The sequence below is a fragment of the Cyprinodon tularosa genome, unplaced genomic scaffold (genome assembly GCF_016077235.1).
Source record: "Cyprinodon tularosa strain WSP-4 unplaced genomic scaffold, ASM1607723v1 ctg154, whole genome shotgun sequence".
In the NCBI taxonomy this organism is placed as follows: Eukaryota; Metazoa; Chordata; class Actinopteri; order Cyprinodontiformes; family Cyprinodontidae; genus Cyprinodon; species Cyprinodon tularosa.
The window spans coordinates 2,265,453-2,285,721 of NW_024038375.1; the positions used below are offsets into that span (position 1 = coordinate 2,265,453).

General features: G+C 39.4%; 1 protein-coding gene across 1 annotated transcript; it reads left to right on the forward strand.

Annotated features, from left to right (window-relative positions):
• The first annotated feature begins 593 nt into the window (after positions 1–593).
• cse1l (CSE1 chromosome segregation 1-like (yeast)) lies at positions 594–19,873 on the forward strand. The gene is made up of 25 exons (XM_038279965.1): positions 594–694; positions 2,382–2,475; positions 3,686–3,828; positions 4,045–4,146; positions 4,238–4,383; positions 4,469–4,559; positions 4,646–4,753; positions 5,946–6,038; positions 6,116–6,283; positions 6,386–6,515; positions 6,608–6,673; positions 6,888–7,090; positions 7,170–7,254; positions 9,981–10,042; positions 10,134–10,270; positions 10,487–10,590; positions 10,671–10,768; positions 10,882–11,032; positions 11,119–11,327; positions 11,499–11,596; positions 11,692–11,777; positions 16,722–16,803; positions 17,064–17,210; positions 18,577–18,808; positions 19,558–19,873. Exons 2-25 carry the CDS (start codon positions 2,391–2,393, stop codon positions 19,645–19,647), a joined length of 2,916 nt encoding a protein of 971 aa, XP_038135893.1. The 5' UTR covers positions 594–694; positions 2,382–2,390; the 3' UTR covers positions 19,648–19,873.
• The last annotated feature ends 396 nt before the right edge of the window (positions 19,874–20,269 follow it).

A 20,269-nucleotide genomic window follows, 5' to 3' on the forward strand; every position in this document is an offset into this window, starting at 1 on the left:
AAACAGGGTGCATAATATATAATATATATATTAATATCTTTAATTTATAATGTGCTACTGTCTATAGAACAAGCAGTAGTATTTTAAGCTTTGATGTCTCTATGACTGATTGAGCTTTACCTTCTGGCTCCTACATGGATTTCCTTTTTTATATATAGTATAAATATTTTGTATATTAGAGTAGTTATTTTCATGGTCTAAATATTGAAATGCTTTTACTGTTTTTTTCGTGTTTTTTAGCTGTCTTGGTGTAATGGCACTTAAATCATCCATTCAATAGGCAAAGTTAGGAAGGGTTGGAAAATAAAAGTTGTACAGTGTGTCAGCAAAGTAAAACAGTGGACTGAAATTTGGTTGAATGAAATCCTGACTCAAACAAAATTATTGGATTGAAATATGTTTAAAGTAAGATACAATTTGAGAACATTTTTTTTTTTTTATCATTTAGCATTATTGAATTTGTAGAGCTAGAGCTATTCTTAATAGACGAGCTGTTTTGAAGCTCAGAGAGTCGGATCTTCAGCGATTCAAGCCAAACGCTCTGGATCACAGAAAAGAGTCACAATTTCCATTACTCATCTGCGCATGCGCAATATTGGCCGCGCAGTTACGTTTGAAAGCTGCTACGGCGAGCACGTCTGTACGGTCTGTGGTGGCTTTAGGTCCCATCCCCGTTTAACAAAGTTCTATAACGGTAAGACGTCCCGTTTTAATGGTCCCAACATATATTTGGGTAAGGTAACTGTGACTCATCTTGGCATTCCTAAAATTGTTTAGGAGTATTATTTTGTTTTTATGTTGGTTATAGCTAACTTTATGGTTAGCAACCGGTGCATTAGCACGCTAGAGCTAATATTAGCCCAGGATGGGTCTAGTAGCTGGAGTCTGGATATCCATCGGTTCCATCAGAAATGGAAAGTTTTAAATGTATAGGTTGTTGGGTATTTAAAATATACGTTTTATTTACACTTGATCTTTGCACACGACCCTGTATTTTCAGGGCCATGTGCGTATATTTAATCTTCAAACGTTTAGCATGTTGGCTAGTTATTTTGTACACCTCATAGACGAAACTAATATTAGTGTGACACGATGTAGCCAGGTTAGCCTTGTTTGCTATTTAAAAATATAAGGATGACCTCAAAGTGACCTGGGTATTAATCCATCAAACAGCTGGACCGATTGAGCAATGAACTGCACATGGTGTGTCAAGATTATACACCAGCTCTGCTTTTGCACTGCAGAGATTTAATAGAAAGTGACATTTCCAACTTCGCCCCTCATAAAAAGAAATAAAATATATTTTGCAAGCTATTTTATATGGTAGTTTAAATATTGACAGATTGATAAGGCAGGTTCTGCTTGCTGCACCCTGCAGACTGCAAGCATTTGACTGAATGAATTGAAATTTATTTCAAATGGACAAATTGACAAGCAACAAATTAATCAACCAAACACCAATTTCCAAACTAATTAAATTCACCTCAACATAAATAGAAACAAACCCTCCACCAAATAAATCTGTCGATTATATACAGCCAGAGGAGTAATTCATGTAAATTGTCTGAAAAGGGGTATGAAGAAGTAAAACATTATTCATACCCCCTCTCCCTCTAATTGCACTTAAAGAACTTGGGTCCTTTCAACCTACTTTTAGGGTCCTATGCTTCCAGATGTGCACCGCTTCCTATTGTCTCCATATGTTTCAATACTGGTTTAAAGCAATTGTTTTCTTCTCGTCCTTCATTTTTCTCTGCACTATATTACCAACATTTTATTTCTACCTGTGTAAAAAATGAGGAAGCAACAATATATTTTTATTGAAAATACCATAGAAAGAAATAAACAGTTCTAACTTACGAAAAGAAGGCAAATGTAAAGCATTTAACAATCAATTTGGTGGTTTACTTAAAAATTAGATTGAGCATTTAACAAACAAGGGTACCTCTGATTATAACTGGCAAGTCATTGTTTTTCTTCTCCTGGTTTGTTTCTGTTAATGTTTTGAAAGTGTCAGAATTGCACATATTTAACATATGATTGGTTTCATAGCACTACATTTTCAGTTGATTAATATACTATTACAGCATTTTTGCCATATGTTATGTTCTATTAGATATATGTGCTAACTGTATCGGCTCACAAAGTTTGAAGAAAGATACAGGAAAAAACGGAAACATGACAGAAATTAAGAGGTGGAACTGATAACTTTGATAACTCTAAGTGTAATTATTGCTTTCATGATGATCACAAAATGGTACCAGAGAACCAAATACGGTGACATTTTTTCCTTGCTGTCAGTAACGGAAATTATGGATGCTTCTGTGTTTTATTTCCAGGGTACCTATGTGAAGATACTAATAGTTCTTTTTTTCCCTTAGCTTGTAAGCATGGAACTGAATGACGGTAACCTGCAAACCCTGACTGAGTACTTAAGGAAAACATTGAACCCAGATCCAACAGTTAGGCGTCCAGGTAGGACTAAAGTGGTGTCTGTGGGGGGCATTTCTGTGAAATATTTACTTTAAAGTTGTAGGGAAGTCATATTTAAATTTTAGATCATTCTGGCTTAAATATGTACATAAATGTACTCTTTATCAAACCCCATTGTCCCAAAAAAAATTTTAATTTCTATTAAAAAAAAAAAAAAAGAAAAAACCTGTCTTAAAATCTGTACTTCTGTTATCTTATGCAGGCCAGTTAGTTATATGTCAGCCTGTACACCTAAATTCGGCCAATTATATATCAACGGTCATCTGTCAATCAAATTCTTTCGGTCATAGCATCTTGATTCATATGTTGCAGCTAATATACGCTTAGGTTGAAATGAAAAATAAGACGGTTGAAATAAGAATCATTTATTTTACCATTGAGTTACGTCACAGTGTTCACGGGGATGGACGTCTGTGTCTTCAGCAGGCGTAGAGCTAACACTGGCATTGTTGCGAGGCAAGGGCTCAAACATGTACGGCTATAAGCCTTCTACACCAAACCAAGCTTCTGCCGCTCTGGTGTCCGATTCCACAGCATCTTCGTCCCCACTTTCCTCTTCTAAATAAAAAATGTATGACGGAGGAGACTCATCCACGACCTCCGACACAAGACTCCCCTCCTCTTGCATGTTTCTGCTGTCCATAGCGTTCCAGTGTAATTTGTCATTGGGAACCTACTAGCACTAAGTTGCAAACTGGTTAGCAAGATGCTTCTGAGACACCAGCCACAACCAAACAAACCTTCCGCCACAACAATCCCACTCCCTTTATAATTGACCAGTCACATTTAATTCGTATTTACGCGTGTAGTCGTGCATCACTCGGGAGAATTCACAACTGCAACCGTTGGAACAGGCGCTTCCCTACAACTTAAATATTCACATTTACTGATTAGGTGACTTTTTCTCAGAGATATAGTTTGAATTAGTGCAGAAGAGTGGATGTGACATCAGCCAAATGTAATCATAATGCTGCATAAGTATCAGTGACTCCCTCCTTTGTACAATATTGTCAAATGTTGAACTTATCCAGTGTTTCTTTTGACCAGTAAAACAGTCTGTTAGTTACTCTAAAATCCAAATGTTTCTAACTTTGTGTTTGACTTTAAAACCCATAACCCACCTATGATTTCTTAAAGGTGTAAGCACTCTGTCATCTAATCTGCTTTCATTGCTGTTTGTTCCTTTTCTCAGCTGAAAAGTTTCTGGAGTCGGTGGAAGGAAACCAGAACTACCCGTTATTACTCCTCACTTTACTGGAGAAGTCTCAAGACAATGTAATCCGTGTCTGTGCTGCTGTTACGTTCAAAAACTACATAAAAAGGAACTGGAGAATCGTGAGTCAAATGTGCCACAGCTTATAGGTGGAAGTACAAAGCTAAGGTCACCAGCTAAAACAGATAGCACTTGGGTTGTGTTGCTTGCTTCTTATATTAGAAAAGAAGACAATTGCTCTGATTAGGACACACACACTAACAGTAATCTTTAATATAATGTTACAGTTAAATATGCATTCAAACACATAATTCAGAATATTTTTATATTTCTCCAAGGTTGAGGATGAACCAAACAAAATTTCAGACGCTGACAGGACGGCGATCAAAGCAAATATTATAAATTTGATGCTGAGCAGCCCAGAACAGATTCAGAAACAGGTAAGCGGTTCCCTAATATTGAAGCTAATATCTAATCTAAACCTCTTCAGTCAATGATGTTGGTGCTTTTGTTCCTGATCTAAATATTCAGCTGAGTGATGCCATCAGCATCATAGGAAGGGAAGACTTTCCACAAAAATGGCCGGACCTCCTGACAGAGATGGTGACCCGCTTCAGAAGTGGAGATTTCCACATCATCAATGGAGTTCTCCGTACTGCACATTCTCTTTTTAAGAGGTTGGGCTTTTTCTTCCTAAATAACAGTTTTAATAAAGGATGCTCTTTGTTGAAAATTATAAAATGAAAGATTTTTGCTTTGAAGGTACCGCCATGAGTTTAAGTCTAATGAGCTTTGGACTGAAATTAAACTTGTACTGGACACATTTGCCCTTCCGTTGACAGAGCTCTTCAAGGTCAGGAGCTCTCTGTTGAGCAGCTTTCTCCAAAACAAATCGCATGTTTTAAAAAGTGGTCATAACTGTTTCTCTCATCGTTTCAGGCCACTATTGACTTGTGTCAAACTCACGCCAATGATGTCAGTGCCCTAAAGGTCCTCTTTTCATCCCTAACACTCATTTCAAAGCTTTTCTACAGTCTTAACTTCCAGGTCAGTTGTGTTGTGTTCATTCCACAACTTTGATATCTTTATATCAAGAGCTGTTTGCAGAAAAAGGCCTTTTCTTCTGAAAACCTTAATTGTTTTTAATAAACTTACTTTTGTCTTGGCCTTATATAAAAACGTTCTACCTTGCAAAAGTATATGTATGCCTTTAACTTTTTATATTTTGTCATGCTACAACCACTGGATTCCATTGAGATCTGATGTGATGAAAAAATTAAAAGTGAGGCCTAATTGGGAGAAGTAATTAAAGGGATACTGTAGAAACTAGGTTTTTAGGTGCGACTCTACTAGCTCTACATCCTTCGAGAGTAAAAAAAAAAACTTTTTAAATTCTTAGTGTGTTTTTTTTTTTTTTCTATTCTAATTAAATACACATTTCTAAGTAAATACACAGTGTAAGTCTATTGTGCTTTCTAACTGACTTAGACTTGGACAGATTTATTTTGTCATTTTGTATTTACTGTAAACAAGAATTTTGTTAAAACCAGCTCTCTAGACAATTTCATTTTTTTTAAAGTGCAGCCTTAACAGTAAAAGCATTAAAAAAACAGTAATATAAACATATGACTGTATATTTACAGTTCTAATATTTCAGTTTTTCTTTTCTTTTTTTTAATAATAAAATATAATAAATAATAAAATACAATAAAACAACCCATACAATAACCCAACTGTGTGTTTAGGGAATCTCTTGTCCAGTTTAAAGTCTCTTGCAGGGTTCAACAGGCTTACTACTTTGAGCACCTCCATACATGATGCTCCCACCACCTTATTTCAGGATGGGGATGGTGTGTTCACCCCCTGAAAGAAACATGTTTGCCTTGTCCCATCATGACTCGTAGTGAAATACAAGGGGTCTCTTTGGAATAGAGATAAAGGCCACACCAGTCAGATTTATGTTTGTCAAATGAATACTTGTCCTTTTACTTAATCTTCACAATTATGCATTGCTTTGTGTGGGGCATTTTTATAAAATTCCAAGAAATAACACAAAAAACTATATTTGTCAATTAACTTTATGGTTAAAAAAAAAAAAAAAAATTTTAAGGGTTTGAAGAATTTTGCTTAATATTATTTGGAAGTTCTTGGCAATTAGAATGAAGCATGCAGGTTATAGATCTAAGCAGTGTTATTCATAACCACCTGTGTGTAACTGAACTCTACTTTATTACAACAGGACCTTCCAGAGTTCTTTGAGGATAATATGGAAACCTGGATGACCAACTTTCACGGCCTTCTGACTCTGGACAATAAGCTTTTACAAACAGATGTGCGTTGTCCTCCATTACTGCAGGAAGCATGTATTTTTTTATTTTTTTATTATAAATGTTAAATTATTTGACTTAGGATGAAGAGGAGGCTGGTCTCCTGGAGCTGCTGAAGTCTCAGATCTGTGACAACGCGGCTCTTTACGCTCAAAAGTACGATGAGGAGTTTCAGCCGTACCTGCCACGCTTTGTTACTGCAATCTGGGGCCTTCTGGTCTCCACCGGCCAGGAAGTCAAATATGACCTGGTGAGACCAGTGGGATTTTTATTTCTACTACAATTTATAGATATATATATTAAATTATACTGTTTGCACAAACCAATAACAATACTCCCACCTCCTCCCCAGCTTGTAAGCAATGCTATCCAGTTTTTAGCATCAGTTTGTGAAAGGCCGCACTACAAGCATCTGTTCGAGGACCAGAACACACTCACCAGCATCTGTGAGAAGGTCATTGTGCCCAACATGGAGTTCAGAAGTAAGCGCTCAGATGTCCTCTGCTGTTCTGAGGTCTGATCCGTGTTTTGCTCTTTAGTGGCACTAACCAGATTGCTGTCTGTCTAACTACAGGTGCAGATGAGGAGGCTTTTGAAGATAACTCTGAGGAATACATCCGGAGAGATCTTGAGGGATCTGGTAAATTTGAGATTGTTTAAATAACTAATCTTTATGACAATATTAACATTTGGTATTTTCAATGATTTTAGACAGTATAGTAATGCACATAAACGATGCTAATTTATTTAGAGGATTCCATTTAAAAGATGCTAACTTTATTTGCTGTTGGGTCATCATATTTATGTATTAATGCCTCTGGTTAAAAAGAAACCTCTTTGTTTGTTTCCTTCAGACATTGACACTCGCCGCAGGGCAGCATGCGACTTGGTGAGGGGCCTCTGTAAGTTTTTTGAGGGGCCAGTCACAGCCATCTTCTCTGGCTATGTGAACTCGATGCTTACAGAATATGCTAAGAACCCCGGGCAGAACTGGAAACACAAAGATGCAGCCATCTATCTGGTCACATCGCTGGCATCCAAAGCCCAGACGCAGAAGGTGAACAAAAGTCCTGGAAGTTTTAAAGGGTTCATTATGCTTTGTTGATTTGTTTACATTTTTGTTTGTATTTTAACAGCATGGAATTACACAAGCCAATGAACTGGTGAATCTGACTGAATTCTTTGTGAACCATATTCTTCCCGATTTAAAATCATCCAATGGTAAGACTCCTTTTGATGTTTGGAACGACAAAGAATTTTCTTGTTGGGTTATGTTGAAATAAGTGACTGGTTCATGAGGCGTCATGAAGCATTCAGACATACACTATATTGCCAAAAGTATTTGCTCACCCATCCAAATTATTGGAATCAGGTGTTCCAATCACTTCCATGGCCACAGGTGTATAAATTCAAGCACCTAGGCATGCAGACTGTTTTTACAAACATTTGTGAAAGAATGGGTCGCTCTCAGGAGCTCAGTGAATTCCAGCGTGGAACTGTGATAGGATGCCACCTGTGCAACAAATCCAGTCGTGAAATTTCCTCGCTCCTAAATATTCCACAGTCAACTGTCAGCTGTATTATAAGAAAATGGAAGTGTTTGGGAACGACAGCAACTCAGCCACGAAGTGGTAGGCCACGTAAACTGACGGAGCGGGGTCAGCGGATGCTGACGCGCATAGTGCGAAGAGGTCGCCAACTTTCTGCAGAGTCAATCACTACAGACCTCCAAACTTCATGTGGCCTTCAGATTAGCTCAAGAACAGTGCGCAGAGAGCTTCATGGAATGGGTTTCCATGGTCGAGCAGCTGCATCCAAGCCATACATCACCAAGTGCAATGCAAAGCGTCGGATGCGGTGGTGTAAAGCACGCCGCCACTGGACTCTAGAGCAGTGGAGACGCGTTCTCTGGAGTGACGAATCGCGCTTCTCCATCTGGCAATCTGATGGACGGGTCTGGGTTTGGCGGTTGCCAGGAGAACGGTACTTGTCTGACTGCATTGTGCCAAGTGTAAAGTTTGGTGGAGGGGGGATTATGGTGTGGGGTTGTTTTTCAGGAGCTGGGCTTGGCCCCTTAGTTCCAGTGAAAGGAACTCTGAATGCTTCAGCATACCAAGACATTTTGGACAATTCCATGCTCCCAACTTTGTGGGAACAGTTTGGAGCTGGCCCCTTCCTCTTCCAACATGACTGTGCACCAGTGCACAAAGCAAGGTCCATAAAGACATGGATGACAGAGTCTGGTGTGGATGAACTTGACTGGCCTGCACAGAGTCCTGACCTCAACCCGATAGAACACCTTTGGGATGAATTAGAGCGGAGACTGAGAGCCAGGCCTTCTCGTCCAACATCAGTGTGCGACCTCACAAATGCGCTTCTGGAAGAATGGTCAAAAATTCCCATAAACACACTCCTAAACCTTGTGGACAGCCTTCCCAGAAGAGTTGAAGCTGTTCTAGCTGCAAAGGGTGGACCGACGTCATATTGAACCCTATGGATTAGGAACGGGATGTCACTTAAGCTCATATGTGAGTCAAGGCAGGTGAGCAAATACTTTTGGCAATATAGTGTATATACACCATATCGATGCTGTGTCACTGAATGCTGACACCTGCTGGACATTTAAAATCACTAAACTGACACTGATTTCATGACCAATAATATGATTTAGGCCATAGTTTGCTATAATGTATTATTTCATTACTATTTACATTTTTAAGGAGCATATTAGAAGTGTCTTCCTTCAGGTTATGCAGAGCAGCACCTGTTGCATATCTTAAGGTCCCAATTAAGTAGTTTCTAATAAACCTTTCAGAGGCTGGAGACCAATGCTGGATTGATGCACATAAGGAGGGCTTAGGAAATGAATTTGGTTATTGTGATTAAATATTAAAGTAACAGTCAGCCAACTTGATCGTAAAATCTTTACCTATATTAATGACTCTAAAAGATGCCATTTGCTGAAAGGATAACCTATTTACACCAGCCATTAGGACAAAACTTATGTAAAAAAAAAAAAAATATTTATGCTATTTTTGTATTACATGAATAGGTATATGTATTTTATATTGCTTATATTCCATTTACAACTTATACAAATGGTGATAACTTTTTATAAATAGAATGAACCAGAATAAACCTGTTGATTATTTTTAGATGAATCTGTTACTAATCGGACAGCCAAACTTCCTTAAAGAAGACTTTTTACGTAATTAAACCAGGTGAAACTAAAACTTTTCCACTTGACGAGTTTTGGATAAAGCATATACTGCTTCAAGTGGATCGTCTGTCAGCTAAAAGCATGTTTCGAAGTCTCTATACTCTTTTTAACGATTGATCGATTACAAAATTAGTTGATTCTTTCAATAATTGATTAATCAGATTAATTGTTTCAGCCCTGGATTACTAAAAGGATCGATATCCGCAGCCCTATACACCAGTAGAACTCTGTGTGTTTGATGCACTGATCGACTTGTATTGATCTGTTGTAGTTCATGGAGTGAAAACATATGCTGCCTTACATTTCAAGCCAACATTAGTATGCACTGTAATATTTACCTGGTGTTTTTATTGCTTTAATTAGCAAAGCAGGGCTGGGGATAGACTTCTCTCAAAAAAAAAAAAAACTGTCGCATAATTCTATTGCAGTTAACCAGATTATAAAAGTGAGGCTTACGTTTTTAATCTTGCAGCGGTCTTCTAGCTTCCTGTGGTAATAATGCATCAGAATAAAATTTGATTCAGAGTGTAACCCATCCCATTTGGGAATAAAGGGCTACTACTGTACATTAACAATGGGCCATTATGGGACTACGGGTCTTGATAAAGTAACTACCATATCAACTTGGAAGGATTGTAGCAGAAGCAATTATTTGAATAATTAAATACTGATGTGTTAAAAATGATTATTTTGAAAAAGCTCAATCATGTTTATAATCTCCCTGCAGTTAACGAGTTCCCTGTGCTGAAGGCGGATGCAATCAAGTATGTTATGATCTTCCGAAGTCAGGTATGAAACCTCTGTTTCTCCATAACTTGTTTAGTGTTTTAAATGAAAATTGAATTCCTCACTTTAAGATTCCTCCTTTCCTTCCCTCCAGCTTCCTAAGGAGCAGTTGCTGCAGGCAGTTCCTCTCCTGATAACACACCTGCAGGCGGAGAGCACAGTTGAACACACTTATGCTGCGCATGCATTGGAGAGGCTGTTCACAATGAGAGGCCCCAATAACGCAACACTGTAAGTTTCAAACAATAAAGAGGAACCGATTCACACCCCAGTTGGTGCAATATGATGTTCTTAACTAGGCAGACTGTAACATTTTTAGTATTTCCACCATCTTGGCTTAAAAGGACAATGATTGAATACTTTCTAGTTAATCATTTTCACAGTATTCTTTCAGTGTGCATTTTCTTAGCTGGGACTGGGAGATTTCTAACGTAAATCTTCTTTTAGTATCACTTCAGCAGAGATGGCACCTTTTACTGAGCAGCTGCTCACCAACCTCTTCAAAGCACTGAGTCTTCCTGGTTCTGCAGAAAATGAGTATATCATGAAAGGTAATCATCTGTTTCTTTCCTCTGTGTTATAAGTTGAAAGTTAACAGCAAACTAAAGTTTGTTTGCCTTCATCTCTGAAGCCATCATGCGCAGCTTCTCCCTGCTCCAGGAGGCCATAGTTCCTTACATTCCCTCTCTGATTGGTCAGCTCACTCATAAACTCCTCTTGGTCAGCAAGGTAACAGTTTTTTTTTTTTTTTTTTTTTTTTTTTTTTGAGTAGAAATAGATTTGTCACATTTCCTCTGGGTTATTTGTCTCAATTATGGGTTTGTTTGTTTTCTTTCTCCCAGAATCCCAGCAAGCCTCATTTTAATCACTACCTGTTTGAGTCTCTGTGCCTGTCTGTGCGCATCACCTGCAAGGCTAACCCCGCCACAGTTAGCAGCTTTGAGGAGGCTCTTTTCCCCGTCTTTACAGAAATCCTTCAGAACGACGTTCAAGGTATTTTAGTTGTGCGTCAAACCCTCCTGATGTTCGTGATGTGTTAATGAAATAAGGGGACTGACTCTTGTTTGTGTCTTTTGTAGAGTTTCTTCCATATGTGTTCCAGGTGATGTCTCTTCTCCTTGAGATCCACTCCAACTCTATTCCTGCTTCCTACATGGCTTTGTTCCCCCACCTGCTCCAGCCCATACTGTGGGAACGCACGGGGAATATACCTCCTCTTGTGCGTCTGCTGCAAGCTTACCTAGAGAAGGGAGGGGCAGCTATCGCTACTTCAGCAGCTGACAAAATTGTAAGTAGCTTCTAGAATTTTTTTTTTTTTTTTTATCCATTTGCCTGCCATGTTTTTGTTAAAGGCATATGGACCAAACTCTAAGAAGGAAAATGCTGTTTATATTTAGTTGATTGTAGATGTATACTAAAGTTTCTCTATTCCACTTATTCTCGCACTTTTCCATCTCAGCCTGGATTGCTTGGAGTTTTCCAGAAGCTCATTGCCTCCAAGGCCAATGACCATCAGGGATTTTATCTCCTCAACAGCATCATAGAGAACATGCCCCCGTAAGCCTCCCAGGGTTCTTTGATCCGCTTTTAATTCCTAACATAATAAGCAGAATGGTTTTTGTTACTCAAATGTTTTTGTGTTGCTTTTCCAGGGAGTCCATCACTCAGTACAGGAGACAGATCTTTATCTTGCTCTTCCAGCGGCTCCAGAACTCTAAAACTACAAAGTTTATTAAAAGTGAGTGTCTGGATTGTCAATGCCATTTTCTTAGATTTTTATATTTTCTAACTTTTATTATAATGGCAATTTGAACAGCTATACAGTGAGGAAAATAAGTTCTTGAAAACCCTTCTATTTTGCCAGTTCTCCCTCTTGGAAATCACAGACAGGTCTGAAATTGTCATTGTTGTTGCCTGTCCACTGTGAGGGACATAATCTAAAAAAAAAAAAAATTCCTGAAATCAAAATGTATTTTTTTAAACTATCTTTATGATACAGCTGCAAATAAGTATTTAAACACCTGAGAAAATCACAGTTAATGTTTGCAAACACTGCAGAAGGGATTTTCACCCACTCCTCCACACACATCTTCTCTAGATCAGTCAGGTTTCTGGGCTTTCGCTGAGAAACATTGAGTTTAAGCTCCCTCCAAAGATTCTCAATAGGGTTTAGGTCTGTAGACTGGCCAGGCCATACCAGAACCTTGATATGCTTCTTCCAGAGCCACTCCTTGGTTATCCTGGCTGTGTGCCAGAGATGGGGACTCGAGTTTGTGACTCGTACTCGAGTCGCACTTAAGTCGCATATTTAATGACTTCAGACTCGACTTAGACTTGCATTTAAAGGACTTCAGACTCGACTGAGACTCGTGATTTCCAACTTGTGAACAATATTTTATTCCAGTGTAAAAACACTTATTCAAGTGTTTTTTGTTTTACTAACTTGACTGATCGCCGCTCGCCTTACTCGCACACAGAAGAAAACTCAAAGACCCAAACCGTGAAGCACTCAAGTTCAAGTGTTTAATTTATACAAAAAGCCACAGCAAAAGTGGCATAATAAAACAGTCCTTTTCTTCTCCTGATAAAACCTAAAATTCAAGAATTTTCCTTAAAAATCAGAGGCTGGAAGTTGGGCTCCGCTTGTTATGCTGCTTCTGGTGCGCGAGTGAACAGCCTGCAGCACCCACTGGCTGATCCACAGACTCTGCGGCGCTCCAGCACTGTTCCACTCCCTGGCGTGCCACACCCCTTTCCAGACCGATCCAGCTAAAAAGAGAAGCAAGGAGAACGCCAGCATCCACGCGCCAAAACCCTGTCGGAAGATATACTGTTTATGCTTTAAGCGAGGGGGAGCGCTACTTACAGGCGAGGTTCCTCCTCTGCCCTAATACTCCTTACTGGGCCATCAGTGCGCACGGATCCCGCCTGCATCTTCCCCAGCAGCGCGTCCGTGTCTGTCACCTGCAGATTCCGTTCTACTTCTCCTTTCTTTTCTGTCTGCTTTAATCATCCCTTGCTCACAACTGAGCGCAGCAATTACGCAGCGCAATTAATGCACTCCGCCTCCTCAGACAAATACTTCAGTCCAGTGCGCATGGATTGTCACAAGGGAAAAACAAACCAAAACAACCCAACATGCAGGAAAAATTCAAAAGTCTAAAATAAAGGAAAACAATCATATAAAAAAGAAACATCCAAACATGCAAAGCTTAAGAAGAAAATACAAAGAAAAACAAATATCTTCCTCTCCAAACATGCAAAGCATAAAACTAACATTAAAATGAAAGAAAACCATAAATCATATTTTTCCCTGTGCAACACACTGACGTCACTGACGCAACATTACGTGGACGGCAGGATTGTGATTGTTTTTTTTTCCACAGTCCTCATTTTCAATAAAAGAGCAGACATTTACTGCTAAAACTAGAAAAAGTTGTAACCACAAATGTCAGGAAATACTGTAAGAAAATGTTAAATTTATCTGGAAAAAAATTTTGTGTGTGCTTTTTTTAATTGTATTTTTCATTTAGCAGTTCAAGATAATGATAATTCCATAGATATAATAGCGACCTTTAAGCTATACCGTCTCCGTGACGGAGATGAAAACACAAGGAGAAACAAGCAAGCACAAAAATTATTGCACTTTTTAAAATTAATCAAGTGATTAGAATTTTTTGTGCGATTAATTGATTATTGCGACTTGAGACTTGACTTGGACTTGAGCTCTCAAGACTTGAGACTTGACTTGGACTTGCAAAAAATGACTTGTGAACATGTCTGCTGTGTGCTTTGATTAATTATCAAAGGGGAAGACCCAGCCTAGACCCATCTTCAATGCTGTGCCTGAGGGAAGGAGGTTGTTCCACAAAATCTCGCAATATGTTGCCCCGGTCATCCTCTCATTGATATAGTGCGGTCACCCGTCCCATGTGCAGAAAAAATTACCCAAAGCATGATAATTTTTTGATGCTATGACCCCCATTCTTCGCAGTATTCATGTTGTTCTTGGGATGGTACTATTCTTACTTCTTTCTCCAAACAGAGTTGGTGGAATTGTTCCAATACTTATTGTACTCACTGTATGCAGTGATTTGCTATGTTTGAAATCCCAGAACGTACAATAAAATAGCTTTGCATGCTACTGTGTACCTTTCACTCTAGTACCAATTAGGATTGTAATACATCTAGTGGTGCAACCTGGACACATCTTCAGTGACTCTCCCGAGATCACTGGGTGTTTCGGGTCTTAGTCATACACCCTCACTCGGGCAACCCAGCCGGGGGTCATCAGTTCCCCGACTTGTGTCCAGGGAGCACACAATGCCACGCCTCCCCCTTCCTCAACCAGAGCCACCGTGAAGCCTTTTCAGCTGCTTCCAAGATGTTCTTGGTTGCTCTTCGTCTCTGCAGACCGCAAATCCCTAGGAGTCCAAGGACCCGGTGTAGAGATCTGCCTGCGAAGCCCCTGCAGCCCACTTCAATAGGCTCACAGCAGGTCTTCCAGACATTCCTCCGGCACTCAGCCACAAGTTCTGTGTATTTAGCCCTCTTCCTCTCCTAGGCTTCCTCTATTCTGTCCTCCCAAGGAACAGTTAGTTCAAGCAGCACAACCTGCCTGGTGGAAGTTGATGACAGCACCATGTCTGGGCGGAGTGTCATGGCTGCGATGTAATCCGGGAATCTCAACTGCCTCCCCAGATCGACCAAGAGCTGCCAGTCCCTTGCTGTCGTGAGCAGGGCCCCTTGGGTCTTCTTGGAGGGTTGCAGTTTCTCCCCTGCTCGAACAAAGGCAATCATGCTCCTGCTTAGAGGTTGACTCTTGCTGGTGTTTATGCCAGTGCAGATGGTATCTGCTATTGCCCGCAGGACCTGGTCATGGCGCCAGCGGTAGCTGCCATCTCCCAGGGCCTTTGGGCAGCAGCTTAGGATGTGCTCAAGAGACCCTTTCCTCTGGCAGAGCTGACACGCAGGTGATTCTATCAGGCCCCAGGTGAACAGGTTAGTGGGGCTTGGGAGGACATCATACACCGCTTGGACGAGGAACCTGAAATGATGTGGCTCCGCCCTCCATACATCAGTCCAGGTGATCTTACGGCTGGAAACGTGCTCCCACTTGGTCCAGGCCCCCTGCTTGCTCATGCCCACCACCCTGCTGAAGCGAGCTTCTTCCACCTCTGCCCAAACCTCCTCTTGGATGAGTTTACGCCTGTCCTTCCCTGTCACTCTGCTGTAGCAGGGCTTCGGGTTGCTGCCCAGCCCTGCCCGCCCTGTGGCCACTGTACCCACCATGGTGCTGTGACGCAGCCTCGCCTCGGCTCTTTCCACTGCGTCCTTGGCACGCCACTTCCTTCCAGTGCGGACCTCTATCCCTGCTGAAGACACCTTCCCATCAGTGAAGTCTCTGTAGAGAAGGACTTCTCTAGCCCGGGCAACCTTGATGTCCTCTGACACGCTGCTCAACGGGAGCGTGAGCTTGGTTACTAGTTGATCCGACTGTCTGCTGTAGTTTACAATTTGATACACTTTAATTCCTACATGCTTTTAAATGTGCCTCTAACTTTAAAGTATGAAGAGGTTTAAGGTGTGATGCAACAGAGCTTTATCACACAAGCCAGGTTTCCATCCAAATTTCATGAGAATTTTAAAAAGCTGAAAAAAATGCAAAATGTGTTTTACTTGATATGTGAATATTTAAATGCAATAGTGTTCCACTGGAGAAAAGTGATGGTAAGCGTAATGTAGTTGTATATTGAAGTTACAGTTGGCTGTAATGCACAGGAAGCAGAGGTGGTTAGACGAGCACAGACTGCAGAACAGGAGGTTTTAAGTTTTACTTGATCACATCAGAATGTGTAAATGATGTACATGCCATCTAGAGATGTCAGGAGAGAAGTGTGGCTCTAACGCTGGCGTTCAGGGTAGGATTCCAGCAGTGGAAACAGTTGATCAATTAATGTGACATGTTCACTGAAACATATTTGTCGAAAAAGTACTATCTTAAATAAATCACAAATCATCACAAGCAATGTAAAAACTTTTTTGAGAAATGTATTGATTTACATTTTGTTTCCATCAAACTTTTGTAATGCGATAAAATGTGCAAAAAAATATGAAAATGCATTTAGAACACTTAATTTGTTACCCTGCATAATACATGGAAATAAAAAAAAAGGTGAACACTACAATAATAGTTTTAGCAGTAATAGAAGACTGGAGTTATTTGATTTTATTTGAATATAACAGTTTTTATGAAACTCTTTGGGAACCAAGGTTACCTAAAAAGAAGTGCATTGTGTCAAAACTAGTATAGCATTTTTAATAAATGTTAACGGTTAGCCTAGCAAATGCGTGAATAACAACATCCCACTAAAAAAGGAGATTCTCATCACAGAAAAAAGACAAACGCTGAAATATAAACACAAAACCATATTTTCAGCTCTTAAGTATTAAAAAGGTTTACATTTAAAAGAAAAGGAAAAAGACTTAAGTAAAATTTCTAAGCCACTTTTGAGTTTCATTGTTTTGGACTGACTTAAGTTTCAGTAATTTAGAGGTGCCTCAGCTGAATGTAATTGATATTAACTGTACAGCAGTGATCTAGATCATTTCATTTATTTCTTTTAATCGAAGATGTTCGTAATGCAACCTAAAATAAATATTTTTGTTTCTGTCCTCAAAGGTTTTTTGGTGTTTGTGAACTTATATTGTGCCAAATATGGAGCCATTGCACTTCAGGAGATCTTCGACAGCATTCAGACAAAGTACGTAACTTTTTCTTTTTTTACAATATAAACAATTGGTCACTTTAAAGCAGTGCTAATCTTACATTTTACACATAAATACTGCTTTTTGAAATGTGCTGTTAGTAACTGTTATTCTGTATGCCGGATTTCAAAATAAAATCTGCCCCGTGATTATAGCGGTAAAATGCTGAATTGTAGTATCTCGATTTTGTATAGTTTTTATTTGACTGAATTGATACGTTTTTGCATTTGACTATTTTAACCTTTTTGATCTGCAGAATGTTTGGGATGGTGTTGGAGAAAATCATTATTCCAGAGGTTCAGAAGGTGTCTGGAGCAGTGGAGAAGAAGATCTGTGCTGTAGGCATTATAAAAATCCTCACGGAGTGCCCCGCCATGATGGATACAGAGTACACAAAGCTATGGTAAGAGCTTGCTTCGACTAAAGTGTACCTTGAATTATAGCTGTCATCCCAGTGATCTAGTCCTCTGATGTCCCCTTTAAGAATTTAAATGGAAACCTTAATAAAACTTTTATGACCAACACAAATCCATTTGTTTAGAGATTTTGACTTTTAATTTTGTCGCATTGTTAGTTTCAGTATAAATCCATCTAAATGTATTTTTACTATAAATGGATCCTTTAAAGTTCTTTAACACAAAACTTCATGAACTAAATGGGTATGTCACTGCAGCGCAGTATACAGTAATGTAACTTTACTGTTCATCACACTGAACTGCTTTTATTAATGGATTCACCAGGAATAGGTCAGACAAAAAGAAAAGTATATAATCAGTTTTGTGCCTTTTGTAAACATGTTGAATTTACTGTTATCTTAAAATTACTAAAAAAAAAGGTCATCTTTATTCATGATTTAAGAGGGGTTTTTTTTGTTTTCTTCTAAAGCCGGTTATACACTGTATGAATTTTTTTATTTTTATTTTTTTGCCTATTTTAGGCTGATTCTCCAGTTGGGCGAGAATTCTTTGGGCAGGGTTTCAGGCTCATCTTGCGTCCTGCTTCGCGTAGTATACAGGGGTTAACGAGGGGCGATTAGCCTCTCACAACCACCCGATCAGGAATCAGAAGGTCAGGAGCAAATCAAACATGTTTGAAATTCAATCGGCCGTCGTGAGGTCTTCGTGGACAAATTCTGCTGTTGGAAGCAGAGCTACTAGCGTCTACGAGTCGATTTACCAGAACCTAAAGCACTGTGCACATGCATACAAGCGAGTTCTTTCAGATTGACTAATGCAACCAGCACCATCTCTTGGCGCTGTTTCTGACGTGTGGTTTTTGGAAGTGCAATGTGAGCAGGTAGATCGCATCAGTGCGTCGGGCTGCACAGTGTGAGAAAATATATCATGATCTGTGAACTTTTAAACCCTGCTGTTTCATCGTACATTTTGAGCTGTAGCTGCGTGCAGCAATTGAAAATGTCACACAATGTATGCCCGGCTTAAGTTTTGAGCAGTTCACTAACATTAGGCTTGGCGGCTGCTGCTGCTGTCAGCTTGTTCGCTCAGAAGACTTGATGAGGGAGCGTGTGTGAGATGCACATAGATTGATAGATTATTCACAAAGATTTTTGCCCTCTGGTTAGTGGCACAAATATAACACCATGTTGCATCCTAACATGGTCAAATCCCCCTCCCTCCTGCCACTGGGCATATTATCAGAAAGTGTCTTAGTTATAGTGAGTTACTTTTTTGTTGTGTACTAAAGACAGATTCCAGGAAAAACAGCGTATTGAACTATTAAAATGGCTCATTTTGAACATATTTGCTTAGGACCCCTCTGCTCCAGGCTCTTATTGGCCTGTTTGAGTTACCAGAAGATGACAGCATCCCAGACGACGAGCACTTCATCGACATAGAAGACGCCCCAGGCTATCAGACGGCCTTCTCACAGCTCGCCTTCGCTGGAAGGAAGGAACACGATCCAATTGGAGATGCGGTTGGCAACCCAAAGATCCTGTTGGCCCAGTCGCTTCACAAGCTTTCAACTGCCTGTCCTGGAAGGGTATGTTCCAGTTCATTGTCTATGATTCTTCTTGCTATATCACATCGATTCCTTTAACCCTTTGTGACCTTTAGCACCGTCAGTGTGGGTGTTTCCCTCCAACAGGAAGCTGTGAATACTAATTATTATAATTTCCAGATAACTATTGGATCTGTTTTCTTCTCTCTACCTAGGGTATCCACATTCCCTCTGGGTGATTCCTCCTTCCTGTCTTTTTCTTTCTTGCAGCCTTCCTTTCTTTTTTCCTGATACCATTTGTCTTATATTTACCTCCATCTTTCTTCCATCCTGTTGTCCATTCTTTTTTCCTCCATGTGCCCTCCTTCCTCGCTTTCTTTTTTTTTTTTTCATATTTGAAACTTAATGTGTGGATTCATATTTTAGGAATAAAATGGTTCTCATACTTTGATCATTAATATTTCATATTTTAATCATTGTCTTTGTTGTTGTTTTTTTTGTCCTTTTACACATACAGTCTGTGAATACAAAAATGCATTTGCCAAACACAGGCATTAAATAATATACAAAAAATTGACCCGAACAAAGTAACCCAATTTAGCCCACCCAGGTCACTGAATATTTCATATTTTAAACTGAACAAAGGACTTGAAAATTTGGACCACTATGTCATTTTTAGATAGTAAAATATGTAGGAATCCTCTACTGGAAGTAAGAAAAGCTATTTCTGAAGTGCATCATGTATGACAATTAATGCAAATGTTGCCCCCTTGTGTCTGTTTTTGGCACAGGTTCCCTCCATGCTGAGCACCAGTCTGAATGCGGATGCCCTGAAGTTCCTGCAGGGATATTTGCAGGCAGCGAATGTGCAGCTGGTTTAAAATAAAGATGCGAATGACTATGCAAATGCTGCAGACACAGTTAGCCCTAGTCAGCTCACAGATCAGTTACAGCTGAGATCATGACTCCATGATGGATTAAAAAATAAACAGCAGGATTTTGCCTGAAAATGGGAGGTCTTTTCATAAGAAAACGTTTTAAGTGTTTTTAAAGACGACCAAATGGTGGCAAAGCAAAATTTATCCTCTTTGGTAATGCCAACAGGAATTTAGGTTGGTGTCCATGCACTGGTAACATAACACATTTGAATTGAAGAGTATTAGAACAGAAGTGAAGAGATTTCCTTATTAACAGTTTTGTTGGTTGGCATTGGTTCTGCATGTGTTCCTCCGATTTGTTGCAGTCTTGTGCTTTTGTTTTCAACACTTTGTCCATGTGAATAAAGAGACACACTTGTGTACATCTGTCACTAGTGCTGTTTTACTTCTAAACTGGGTTCTTATTCAACTTTATTATAAAAATATTTTTGAAGTAATCTGCTTTGTATTCTATTTAACCAATAATTCAGTTTTTAGTCTTGTGTATAAGTCAAGCATCTTTTGAGGAAAAATGTCTTATTGCACCATAACGTGAAAATACAACCTGTATGTTTACTGGTTCAAT

Coding starts and splice junctions, on each gene's coding strand:
- cse1l (XM_038279965.1), top strand. CDS start 2,391: ATGGAACTGAATGACGGTAACCTGCAAACCCTGACTGAGTACTTAAGG. Junction 4,384..4,468: donor GCACATTCTCTTTTTAAGAG/GTTGGGCTTTTT, acceptor TTTGCTTTGAAG/GTACCGCCATGAGTTTAAGT. Junction 17,211..18,576: donor ACAGAGTACACAAAGCTATG/GTAAGAGCTTGC, acceptor ATATTTGCTTAG/GACCCCTCTGCTCCAGGCTC.